Raw genomic sequence first — 13400 nt, forward strand, 5'->3', positions numbered from 1 at the left:
CCCTTTCAAGGTGGTGTAGACAGGAACGGTCACGTTCTTGTAAATGAGGTGAGTGAAGGGACCAGAGGTTATATTCGCAGGAAGGTTTGACACTGGAAAGCAAAACAGAAAACAATATAGAAGGGTAGCACAAGGACAAAGAGAGTCTAGAGCTTGTCTACCGCACACTGGTCTGAATTGTACCATTTCCTGACACCGCAGGATCTATTTTAATTTCTGGCAGTGAAGAGGCTCTTCCACAACTTTGAGGACTAGGGCTCATTTAAATCAGGCAGGCGAGCTGCAGGCGCCAAACAGGCTTTCCCATGCAGCTTGCCCCATTGAGGCCTCACAATCAGGCCAGGGCAGCCGCCAGCAATGTAAGTGATTCCAGAGGGTGGGGTCTCCGGGGCGACACAGATTATTTTTATAGACTCCTGGAGGTTCACTATTGCTCCTCCAAGGCCCGTGAAAATAATTCGACACTTACCGCTGCTGGGCCATTTCGGTTCCATTGCCCTGTAGAACTGGTCGGAGTGAGTATGACACACAGGTTCCAACCAGTCCCGACCTAAACTCGCGATTGGGCGCCAATTTACATCCCAGGACCCCGATTTCCAGATTGAAAGGAGCTTATCGCCTGAATCAGGCGGGCACTGTGGACACCCGATGAAAGGCCCCTTTCAAAATGGAGCCCGGCCGCGTCGCTGGTGTTAACCGGGCGGTAAGGCCCCTGACCCCATTGTGAGGCTGTTACCATCCCGTTCCTGCCAGGCGAAGACCACTCATAATGGACCGCCTTAGATCACATGTAGACTGAGAATTGCTGGAGGGGGCTGGGTAGGAAGTTCGCATTCAGTTCCAGCATGGTTTAGTTGGGAAATATACTGCTGGGCCTGGCAATGAGACTTTCTCTCAACAATCCAGAATCAGAGCGAGATGAGTCACATTCACCAGCGTCGGCACTGGCTGAACCCTATAGGACAATCAGACATGGTCACCGGTGGCACTGTGGTGAAAGGTGGGGAAAGGAGGGTCTCACAAGAGGCCTAAACTTTCCTTCTGGGGCCTACTTTCCCGGTCATCTTGGCCCCACAATCTTACCTGTTTGGGCCTCTTCATCCTCACGACAGATCCCAACTTTCTTCAGCCCGGCTAGGCAGTGGCTTCCCCGCTCAGGCTCGAGTTAAAATCACAGTCCAAGGCCCGATGATGTCATCAGACCCCGGCCTGCATGTTTACAGAAGGACCCCGGCGGCTTAGCTGCCTGTCCGGAAGCCTGGGTAAAAGTCACGTCAGCGGGATCCGGGCAACTCATGGGCAGGTCAGCAACCCGGGTGATTTTAACTGCCCGCTCGCCCAGGTGGGTGGGCAGGGTTACAATCATCCCTCGCGGTCTTAGATGTGAAGTGATCTGGGATAACGGCTGCAAGGGTGGGCAGTGAACTCTTTTACCAATGAGACTCACACCGGAAATAATCTAAGATTTCACCAGACGCTCCCTCCCTCTCTGAAGCGGGCAGAGAGTGTAACACGCCAACAAACCTGATGATTACGGCGGAAAATGGGCAAGAGTCAGAAATAATATCTAATCAAAATGGATTCATTGGCAGAATGTGTAGAATCCTTGAACCTACACTGCCGTCTCTTTGATTCCTTAGAACATTACTGAACGCACTGATCCCACTTCAGATCCAATCCCAGCCACTGCCTCTCAGCCTTCTGTTTATTTAAGGCTTTGAAGCCAAACTTGTGAGGATTTACCAGCGAATACAGCCCACATTCCTCGGGTTTAATTACAGGGGGAAGTGCTTCCTTTTATCTGGGATGTGGGCCGCAGGGCCTGAGTGGAGCCTGCTGCTCCAGTTAGTTAGCCGTAATAATCTATGAGATCCAGTGTCTCCCTGGGACAGCTGTGCAGGTGTCAGACTCAAGGCCACGAACGGCCACAGGAAGGGGCTTCTTGACCACACAAGTGGACTTCAAGGGATGGTCAACCAAGCCGCGAACCCCAGCCGGACAATTGGAGGTCCATCACTCTGCACAAAACAACTCCACTCGAAGGAGGCCTCGCTCGGGTCGACAACTCTGGTTGGACTTATTCCTGGAAGTTTCATCACATGACCTCACGTCTCCAACTGGCCCGACAGCCTCTTTTCCCATCTCCAATATTTTTATAACTAATCATAAACAAAAGTGTTCACAGAAAGTGAAACCAAAAAAAAATGCCCAATTTGATTTTTCTCCCGAGTTTTGCTCCCATCAGTGTCCAGGAGATTAATCTTTAATTCCTGGAGACTCCAGGACTATTCTGGAGTGTTGGCAACCCTAGGCCTCATGCCTAATCTGAACTCGCATGTGCACGCTCGGGCCCAGCTACAATTTACTGATAGAGATAGCCTGTTCCCGTAAACGTACACACACTCACACGTGCACACATGAATGTAGGGGCACAAATACACAAGCTGGCACTTGCTTAGTCATACTGCAACAATTGGCAAACCTGTCTACTAGTACATGAGCACATCATCACCAACCCATACCATGTCACATATGACTCCATAGGGTCAGCCGAGGCTCAGTGGGTAGCACTCTCGCCTCAGAGTCAGAAGGTCGTGGGTTCAAGTCCCACTCCAGACACTTGAGCTGACACTCCCAGTGCAGTGCTGAGGGAGTGCTGCCCTGTTGGAGGTGCCATCTTTCAGATGAAATGTTAAACCGAGGCCCCGTCTGTCCTCTTAGGCGGACGTAAAAGATCCCGTGGCACTACTTGAAGAAAAGCTGGTGTCCTGGCCAATATTTATCCCTCAAAAAACATCGCTAAAAACATACTATCTGGTGATTATCACATTGCTGTTTGTGGAGACTTGCTATGCACAAATTGGCTGCCACTTTCTACTGACTAGGCTTCAAAAATAGTTAATTGGCAGCAAAGCACTTTGGGACGTCCTGAGGTTGTGGAAGGTGCTATATAAATGCAAGTTCTTCTTTCTTATAACTATACCCATCGATGAGGCCCCCCAATCAGTTGGCTGATGAATTTCTAAGTATTCTCTCTGTGCCGACTGTATAGGATAGGATGTTGGGGCTCCGAGACTGGCCTCACCAGAGACAAACCTGAGCTCTGGTTTTGTGATAAAGGACTGGATTCCACCCTCATACCCACCTTCTGGGAAACAATCGTGATGCAGAGAGAGCATCACAAGTGCTCGAGCTCGCAAAGTCAATGGATGGTTTTACTTGAACAAATGCACTTACCTCTCTTAGGGGAGCTGGTTCCAAAGGTCACCTCAGACATCCTCATGCCAGACTTGGCTAGGGCGTAGATTCGACCCTCCTGTAGAGACAAGGAAGACTCAATGGGGACAACAAACTGTTGCACCTTGGGAATCAGTCCCCATCTACAAAGTTAAAAGTGACTCGTCTCGACTGTCAATCAATGTTTGAAAAGGGGCAGAGAAGAACATAGGAACATAAGAAATAGGAGCGGGAGTAGGCCATTCGGCCCTTCGAGCCTGCTCTGCCATTCAATAAGATCACGGCTGATCTTCGACCTCAACTCCACTTTCCTGCACTATCCCCATATCCCTTGATTCCCTTAATAACCAAAAATCTATTGATCTCTGTCTTGAATATACTCAATGACTGAGCCTCCACAGCCCTCTGGGGTAGAGAATTCCAAAGATTCACCACCCTCTGAGTGAAGACATTTCTCCTCATCTCAGTCCTAAATGGCCGACCCCTTATTCTGAGACTGTGACCCCTGGTTCTAGACTCCCCAGCCAGGGGAAACATCCTCCCTGCATCTACCCTGTCAAGCCCTGTAAGAATTTTGTATGTTTCAATGAGATCACCTCTCATTCTTCTAAACTCCAGAGAATATAGGCCTAGTCTACTCAATCTCTCCTCATAGGGCAATCCCCACATCCCAGGAACCAGTTGGGTGAACCTTCATTGCACTCCCTCTATGGCAAGTATATCCTTCCTTAGGTAAGGAGACCAAAACTGTACACAATACTCCAGGTGTGGTCTCACCAGGGCCCTATATAATTGCAGTAAGACGTCTTTATTCTTATACTCAAATTCTCTTGTAATAAAGGCCAGCATACCATTTGCTTTCCTAATTGCTTGCTGTACCTGCATGTTATCTTTCAGTGATTTGTTAAATCTCAAGAGTTTAATAACCTTGCTTGTATAACAATTAAAAGAGTACGCAGGAGACAGAGTTCAGTTCACAGCCAACACTTTCAAGAGAGTCTTCTCAACTCCCTGCACTCTATTTCCCATAGTGCATTGCAAATCACAACTACGGTAAACTATATGGGACAATTCAAATACAACATTCAAAATACACAACATCTCCTCCCCTCTTACATTAGATGTCCCAATAGAACCACAACATTTTTAAAACGCAATAACCTGGGAGTGAGGGTAGACTTCCTCCAACCATGGCTATACCCATGGGGATTATTCTGCCCCAGATAAAGGGTAAGCCTCTGAACTATAAGTTCAAACGTATAGGGGGCCGCTGCTCTCTGGTAGGATACCGGCGGTCAACCTGGCTCTCCAGTTCATTGTCCCTCACAGGTGACGTCAACACAGGTGTAGGCGGCGGCTGAGGTGCCTGTATACAGGTCTCCCTTGCTGATGAGATAGGGGCTGAAGCGGCTGCTTCCTCAGAAGGTGAGCCTCTCGGTGTAGAAGGCGGATGACCCACAGCGTCACCCAATGGCAGATAAACTGCTGTTGATGGTTCAGTGGGTGTTGCTGCACTTCGTAGAAGCTGATCGGTGTGTCTCTTCCAGACAATGTCCTCGGGTATCTGTACAGTGTAGGATACTGGACCAGTCTGTGCAATGACAGTAGCAGGAACCCACTTAGGTCCACCACTGTAGTTCCGTGCCAACACATGTTCACCTGGACTGAAGACTCTGTCTTTGGAGCGTTGTTCACGTCGCTTGATCTGCTTGTCCTGCTGATACTGTACCACGTCTTTCACCTTTGGCGGTTTCAGCAGGTCGAAGTTGGTTCGTAGCTCTCTTTTGAGCAGTAGAGTGGCAGGTGATGCTTTTGTGGTCACTTGTGGTGTGTTCCTGTAACTCAACAGGAAACTATTCAGGCGCTGATGAAGCGTTCCCTGGCCTTGCGATGCCTTTAGAGAGTGTTTCATGGTCTGATCAAACCTCTCAGCTAGACCATTGGTCGCAGGGTGGTATGGTGCAGCCCTGATATGTTGTACGCCATTCACCTGCAGGAATGTAGCCATTTCTTGTGACACCCACTGTGGACCGTTGTCTGAGACAAGTTGCATCGGAGATCCAAATCGGCTGAACACCTCACCTAACTTCTCGATGGTCTTCTCAGCGGTGGTGGACCTCATTGTAACAACCTCTGGCCACTTACTGTGCGTGTCAACAGCCACCAGGAACATTCTCTCTTCGAATGGACCTGCAAAGTCTACATGAATGCGGTGCCATGCTTCCTCCGGAAAGTCCCAGGGGTGAAGAGGTGCAAGCTGTGGCACATTATGAACTCTCTGACATGAGGAACAGGTTTTAGCTTTGTCCTCAATCTGTCCATCCATACCCAGCCACCAGAAGTAGCTCCTCGCTATTTCTTTCATACGAACCATTCCGCAGTGTCCGGAGTGTAGTTGCTGTAACACTGGTTTCCTTAGCGATGGTGGAATAACCACTCTCCTCCCCCACAGCAAACATCCAGACTGCACCGACAGTTCATTTCTCCTTAAGAGATATGGTTTCAGGTTTGGGTCATCGCTGTCAAGCTTGCCCCTGACGATAATGTCCAGCACTGCAGACAACACCGGGTCGTTTCTGGTGTTTCGTCGGACCTGTGTCGAAGTAACAGGCGCGTTCTCCACCTGCCTAAAATAGCAGATGTCCATGCTACACGTCATAGGCTTGGTGACGGGCAGCGGCTTGGTGACAGGCAGCGGCAACCTGGAAAGACCGTCGGCATTGCCGTGCAGGTCAGACTTGCGATATCTAATGTCAAATGTGTGTGCAGACAACAGCAGTGCCCACCTTTGCATTCTGCTCGCAGCAAGTGACGGAATCCCTGTATGTGGCCCGAAGATGGTCGTGAGAGGGCGTTGATCTGTTAGTAGGGTGAACTGTCTCCCGTACAAATATTGGTGAAACTTGCGAACGCCAAAAATGATGCTCAGTGCTTCTCGTTCTATTTGGGCGTAGTTAGTTTCAGCTCTGTTCAAAGTCCTAGATGCGAATGCTATCGGCTTCTCTTCTCCGTTTAGCATGATATGAGAAACGACCACTCCCACACATATGACGATGCATCGCAAGCTAACTGTATTGGTAATGAAGGGTTAAAATGCGTCAAAGCCTCTGACTTCAGGAGCATGTCCTTTGCTGTCATGAATGCCTCCTGGCACTTATTAGTCCATTCCCACTTTTTGTCTTTACACAGCAACCAATGCAGCAGCCTCAGCATTGAGGCTAGGCTCGGTACGAACTGTCCATAGTAGTTCAGTAACCCTAGAAAAGAACGCAGCTGGCTGATATTTTCAGGTGCTGGGGCATCCACGATTGCCTTGGTCTTGGACGGTGCCTTGTGAAGGCCTGTGGCATTGATCACATGACCGAGGTACTCAACTGATGCCTGAAAAAAATCGCATTTATCCCTGCAAACTCTGAGTCCGTAATCCCTCAGTCTCTGTAGCGTTGCGTCCAAGTTACGCAGATGGTCTTGGTCATCACACCCAGTAACTAAGATATCATCTAAGTAGCACTGGACTCCAGGCAATCCACTAAGGATCTGGTCCATAGCACATTGGAAAAGCACTGGAGCTGATGTAATTCCAAAAGGGAGTCGACGATACCTAAATAGGCCCTTGTGCGTCACAATAGTCAGCATTTCTCGTGACTGTTCATCCACATGCATTTGCAGGTAGGCTTGACAGAGGTCGATTGTGCTAAACTTCTGGCCCCCAGCAAGTCCCGCAAACAAATCATCAATATGGGGGAGCGGATATTGGTCCACTGACAATACAGGGTTAGCAGTTACTTTAAAATCTCCACATATCCTAACTCCACCCCCTTTCTTGAGCACTGGTACGATGGGCATTGCCCATTCACTCACGCTGACTAGTTCTAGTACTCCGCTTTCAACTAGGGCTTCTAAGTCAGCCTCGACTTTTGGTCTGATGGCATAAGGTATGGGTCGTGCCTTCATGAACTTGGGTTTGCTATCCTGCTTAATACGACGCTTCACAGTAATATCTTTCATGCTACCCAGTTCTCCATTAAAGACTTCTGCATGTTTCTTTAAGATGGCGGGTAAGCCTGGATCATTGTGTGACATCATGTAGACTGATGACCAGTCTAATTTTATTCTCTCCATCCACGAACGTCCCAGCAGGGAGGGGTAGTCTCCTTTAACTACGTAGAGTGGTAACTTCCTAGTTTGTCCATTCAACTGAACCGTGACCTCAGTGATACCTCTCACGGTTACTCTTTTACCGGTATATGTCTTTAACGCTATGTTAGCTGGCTGAAGTGGAAGGTGCTTTAATGTCTTTTTGTAGACTGTCTCTGACATAAGAGATACTGCTGCCCCGGTATCGATCTGCATTCGCACAGGCTGCCCCTCTAGCAAGGGTGAGACCCAGTAGCCATGCGAATCCCCAGCTATAGTCAGCACGTTCAGTGATAGTTCCTCCTCTGAAGTGTCACTTGCCTCTGTTTTGTCCTGTTCTACAGAGCGGACATGCTTCTTTGTCTTTTGTCTGAATGTTTTTTTTCTTCCTTCTGTCTTTAACGTTTTCTCTGTGTCCTTTTTATTTCTGCATGCGTGCTGAATATGTCCCTTTTAGTATCTCCACAATTTCGCTATATTGTTTAGTCCCTGGTTTATCTGGATGCACTAAAGTACGCAAAAGATTGAAAGTCTTTGGTCCCATCACACTTAACAATGTAGGTACTACTTTGTTCCCTCCAATGTCATTTGCTTGTGTGAAGTATTTAAATCGTTCTGTGTATGAGCTCCATTGTTCGACATTCTCATCAAACGGTCCAATGTTACCGATAATTCCAGCCATTTTCCTTCTCTCAGGCTCCTAATTATCATTCACTAAGGATCCTTCCAATGTTGAACTCAACTAAAATCACTATCAGTTATTTAGTGCTTCAATTCACAGATCATTTCACAGTTGAATAAATGTCCTTCCCGATTTACTCACTGCTTTTCCTCCCCTTCCTCAAGTCGTTAGTACCTGATACACTGTCTCGTATTCCCGTCATTTCAAGCTCCTTTATCCTCGAGCCAGCCTCACTTTAATTAACTGTCCACGGCAAAAATAACAGTTTTAAACACGTAAAATCCGACTATCTTCCGCACAGCAGAGCCACGTAAGTTCAGACATCCTCGTCGCCACTTTTGTTAAATCTCAAGAGTTTAATAACCTTGCTTGTATAACAATTAAAAGAGTACGCAGGAGACAGAGTTCAGTTAACAGCCAACACTTTCAAGAGAGTCTTCTCAACTCCCTGCACTCTTATTTCCCATGGTGCATTGCACATCACAACTACGGTAAGCTATGTGGGACAATTCAAATACAACATTCAAAATACACAACATGATTCGTGTACAAGGACACCCAGGTCCCTCTGCACGCCAACATGTCCCAACCTCTCACCATTTAAAAAACTCTGCTTTTCTATTTTTCCGACCAAAGTAGATAACTTCTCATTTCTCCACATTATATTCAATTTGCCATGTTCTTGCTTGTCCATGCTGGCGTTTATGCTCCACTCGAATCTCCTCCCGTCTTTCCTCATCTAACTATCAGCATAACCCTCAATTCCTTTCTCCCTCATATGCTTATCTAGCCTTCCCTTAAATGCATCTATACTATTCGCCTCAACCACTCCCTGTGGCAGCGAGTTCCACATTCTCACCGCTCTCTGGGTAAAGAAGTTCCTTCTGAATTCCCTATTTGACTTCTTGGTGACTATCTTATACTGATGGCCTCTAGTTTTGCTCTTTCCACAAGTGGAAACACTCTTTCTGTATCTACTCTTATCCATAATTTTAAAGGTCTCTATTAGATCAACTTCATTTTGTCAGCTGTGCCTCAGTGGGTAGCACTTTCGCCTCTGAGTCAGAAGGTTGTGAATTTAAGTCCCACTCCAGAGACTTGAGCCTAAAATCTAGGCTAACACTCTAGTGCAGTACTGAGGGAGTGCTGCACTGTCAGAGGTGCCGTCTTTCGGATGGGACGTTAAACCGAGGCTCATCTGCCCTCTCAAGTGTATGTAAAAGATCCCAGCACTATTTCAAAGAAGAGCAGGGGCGTTCTCCCCGCTGTCCTGGCCAATATTTATCCCTCAACCAACATCATCACATTGCTGTTTGTGGGAGCTTGCTGTGCACAAATTGGCTGCCGCATTTCCTACATTACAACAGTGACTCCACTTCAAAAGTATTTCATTGGCTGTAATACACTTTGGAACATTCTGAGTTTGTGTAAGGTGCTGTATAAATGTATTTCTTTCTTTAACCAGACAAATTGTTCTACCAACCAAGAACAGTCATGCACCACTATCCACAGAATCAAGAAAGAGCTATCAATCTGTCTATCCTTTCCGTGTCCGGGCCGGGTGAGGTTTCCCGTGTTGAGTCACTCCTGGTGATGCCCTTCCATCAATTCCTTTAAGTTTCATCTTTGCAACCATACTCCCTTCCCTCCCTCCTTCCGCAACCCAAAGCCTCTGGTTTCCCGGTCCTGCTCAGTGGGTCATATGAATAATGGCGCATCATTTGTGGTCGGAACTATGACGTAATCTGATCGTCTTCCAACCTCTGAAAGGAAAACATTTGCAGGGCTACGGGGAAAGAGCAGGGGAGTTGGGCTAATTGGATAGTTCTTTAAAATAGCTGGCACAGACATGATGGGCTGAATGGTCTCCTTTTGTGCTGTCTATGAAAAGCAAAAGCTGAACGGGTAAAAGGGCACAAGAAAGAAAGAACTTGCACTTGCGCTGAGCTGGACACTGGAGAAGAGGCATTGGAGGAGGATGGTGTGGTTGACTGTGTCAAAGGTTGCGGAGAGGTCAAGTAGGACAAAATAGCACAATGTACCATGGTCAGAGTCACAAACAACTTCATTTGTGACTATGTCTGCACATACTTTCATTATAAATTCCAATGTCCACATTTATAATGGAAACTGCCTATGTAAACTTGTCACACTGTAATTACATCATGCCGCCAGTGGTGGCGGTGTAATGCCTCACTTTTGCATCTCCCGGCTCCTCAGCCTTTACTGCAGGGAACCTCCGCTGCTCCAACCAACTTGACTTCTCTGCTTCCCAATTTGCCGCAAGTTTGCTATTAAATTGTAAATAGCATAAAATGAAAATATTATATGAAAATAAGGGCAGAATGTATGGCTTTACAACGAGGACTGAATTTTATCTGTTCCCCTGGGTCAAGTTATCCCCTTCCCTCGAAGCCAACTTCACCTCAACAAGAACATTAACAGGGCTTTTGTTCCAGTCTTCAGGAATCTCTCAGTTCATGGGGTGAGGCATCAACTTCCCTTCTAAGAATTGGTGGCAGCCGTCTTGGACCTTCTCCACAGTGATGTCCTCGGTCTCTGGCTTCTACTAAGTCATCTTCTCAAGGGTGATGAGGTGGTCTGGAGTCCCCGTGGGCAACACCACAGAAGAGCGAGTAGTAATATATTATAAGTCGTGTGGACAGCACGCTCTGTGAGTAAGCGTCACAGTTACCTCTTCTAAAACCTTCCTGTCACAAGCATTCTATTCACGGTTAGCAAAATCACAAAAGATCTGTTCAAATATGTGCTCTGCTATATAGATTAACCATTCTATATAGAGACAAAAACAAAAACTTGGATTTATATAGCGCCTTTAACGTAGTAAAACGTCCCAAGGCGCTTCATAAGAGCATTAACAAACAATATTTGACATCGAGCCACATAAATAGATATTAGGGCAAAAGCTTAGTCAAAGAGGTAGGTTTTAAGGAACGTCTTAAAGGAGAAAAGAGAGGTAGAGAGGCAGAGAGGTTTAGGGAGGGAATTCCAGAGCTGAGGGACTTGGCAGCTGAAGGCACGGCCGTCAATGGTGGAGCGATGAAAATCGGGGATGCTCAAGAGTCCAGGATTAGAGGAGCAGAGATTTTGGAGGGTTGTAGGTAACATTCCCTCTAATTTTTATTTTAGGTGCTCGGACCGTTTAAATTTCCTGCGTGGCCTCGCATGCATGGTATCATCTCCAGCATTACAGCTGGTGAGCGGCTCGCGTGGGGCCTCCCGATCGATGCACGGCCACTTAGGGGGAATGTTTGTTGTAGGGCAGGAGGAGATTACAGAGATAGGGAGGGGGGCGAGGCCATGGAGGGATTTGAAAACAAGGATAGGAATTTAAAAATTGAGGCGTTGCTTAACCGGGAGCCAATGTAGGTCAGCGAACGGGACTTGGTGCGAGTTTGGACACGGGCAGCAGAGATTTGGATGACCTCAAGTTTACGTAGGGTAGAACGTGGGAGGCCAGCCAGGAGTGCATTGGAATAGTCAAGTCTAGAGGTAACAAAGGCATGGATGAGGGTTTCAGCAGCAGATGAGCTGAGGCGGGGCGGGGTCGGGCGATGTTACCGAGGTGGAAATAGGCGGTCTTTGTTATGGCGCCGATATGTGATCTCGGGGTCAAATATGACACCAAGGTTGCGAACAGTCTGATTCAGCCTCAGATGTTGCCAGGGAGAGGGATGGAGTCAGTGGCTAGGTAATGGAGATTGTGGCCAGGACCATAAACATTCTATATATAGAGACAATTCATTCTATATATAGAGACAATTCATTCTATATATAGAGACAATTCAGTCTATATAGAGACAAATTCATTCTATATATAGAGACAATTCAGTCTATATAGAGACAAATTCATTCTATATATAGAGACAATTCATTCTATATATAGAGACAATTCAGTCTATATATAGAGACAAATTCATTCTATATATAGAGACAATTCATTCTACATATAGAGACAATTCATTCATTCTACATATAGAGACAATTCATTCTACATATAGAGACAATTCATTCATTCTACATATAGAGACAATTCATTCTACATATAGAGACAATTCATTCTACATATAGAGACAATTCATTCTACATATAGAGACAATTCATTCTACATATAGAGACAATTCATTCTACATATAGAGACAAATTCATTCTACATATAGAGACAATTCATTCTACATATAGAGACAATTCATTCTACATATAGAGACAATTCATTCTATATATGCCAAGGCATCTATTTTCTTTAAGTACACTGTGATTCAATCTCCCAAGAACATGTCTGAACTGGTCAAACTGCTTTCAGCAGGAAGCCTGGGATCATCGACACAGTAAAGAGCTTTAGCTGGAACATAATGAAAAGCTCAGACATGTAATTCCAGTAATCAACAGAAAATGCTGGAACCACTCAGCAGGTCAGGCAACATCCATGGAGAGAGAAACAAAGTTAACGTCTCAGGTCTGTGACCCTCTCTCTCCACCGATGCTGCCTGACCTGCTGAGTGCTTCCAGCATTTTCTGTTCTTATTTCAGATTTCCAGCATCCACAGTATTTTGCTACTGTAATTCCAGTAATCGTTGTCTTCCTGTGTTTCGGAAGAAACCGCTTACAGTATATTGTGGATGCAGACAGGCTTCCCTTCAAGTCAGGAAACCATATAATCACCTAGTGTGTCTCTGAGACAACTCTGACCAACACTCGGAGGTGGGAGTTGAGGGCACCAACCCCAGGGGAGGGCAGTGCCCCCGGCCTGGCAGGAGGTGCCATCGAGGCTCGATGCCTGGCAGGAGGACCTGGGAACAGCTGTGGGAGAAGACATCCTAGTTTAAGGACGCTGGCAAGGGGAGGCTACCCAACCACACCATGCACCAGATAGTGCAGATGCCAATCCACAAAATGCTGCCCGTATACTGGGGCGGGGGAACAGAGCCTGTTATACTGGGGGGGGGGGACAGAGCCTGTTATACTGGGGGGGGGACAGAGCCTGTTATACTGGGGGGGGGGGACACAGCCTGTTATACTGGGGGGGGGGGACAGAGCCTGTTATACTGGGGGGGGGGAACAGAGCCTGTTATACTGGGGGGGGGACAGAGCCTGTTATACTGGGGGGGGGGGACACAGCCTGTTATACTGGGGGGGGGGGACAGAGCCTGTTATACTGGGGGGGGGGAACAGAGCCTGTTATACTGGGGGGGGGACAGAGCCTGTTATACTGGGGGGGGGGGACACAGCCTGTTATACTGGGGGGGGGGACAGAGCCTGTTATACTGGGGGGGGGGGACAGAGCCTGTTATACTGGGGGGGGGGGCAGAGCCTGTTATACTG

The 13400-nt window shown here is 47.2% G+C and overlaps 1 protein-coding gene across 1 annotated transcript in view; it reads right to left on the reverse strand.

The window, feature by feature from the left end:
- Positions 1 to 13400, reverse strand: part of plekhh1 (pleckstrin homology, MyTH4 and FERM domain containing H1) — a 338941-nt gene that overhangs the window by 164019 nt on the left and 161522 nt on the right. Inside the window, exons 8-9 of the mRNA XM_086003678.1 lie at positions 3238 to 3316; positions 1 to 92 (exon numbers count right to left, since the gene is read on the reverse strand). Coding sequence (XP_085859804.1) covers positions 1 to 92; positions 3238 to 3316 — 171 coding nt within the window. The remainder of the gene's footprint in view (positions 93 to 3237; positions 3317 to 13400) is intronic.

This window comes from Somniosus microcephalus, chromosome 12, assembly GCF_052327205.1.
Source record: "Somniosus microcephalus isolate GS21.2 chromosome 12, FLI_Smic_1.0, whole genome shotgun sequence".
NCBI lineage: Eukaryota > Metazoa > Chordata > Chondrichthyes > Squaliformes > Somniosidae > Somniosus > Somniosus microcephalus.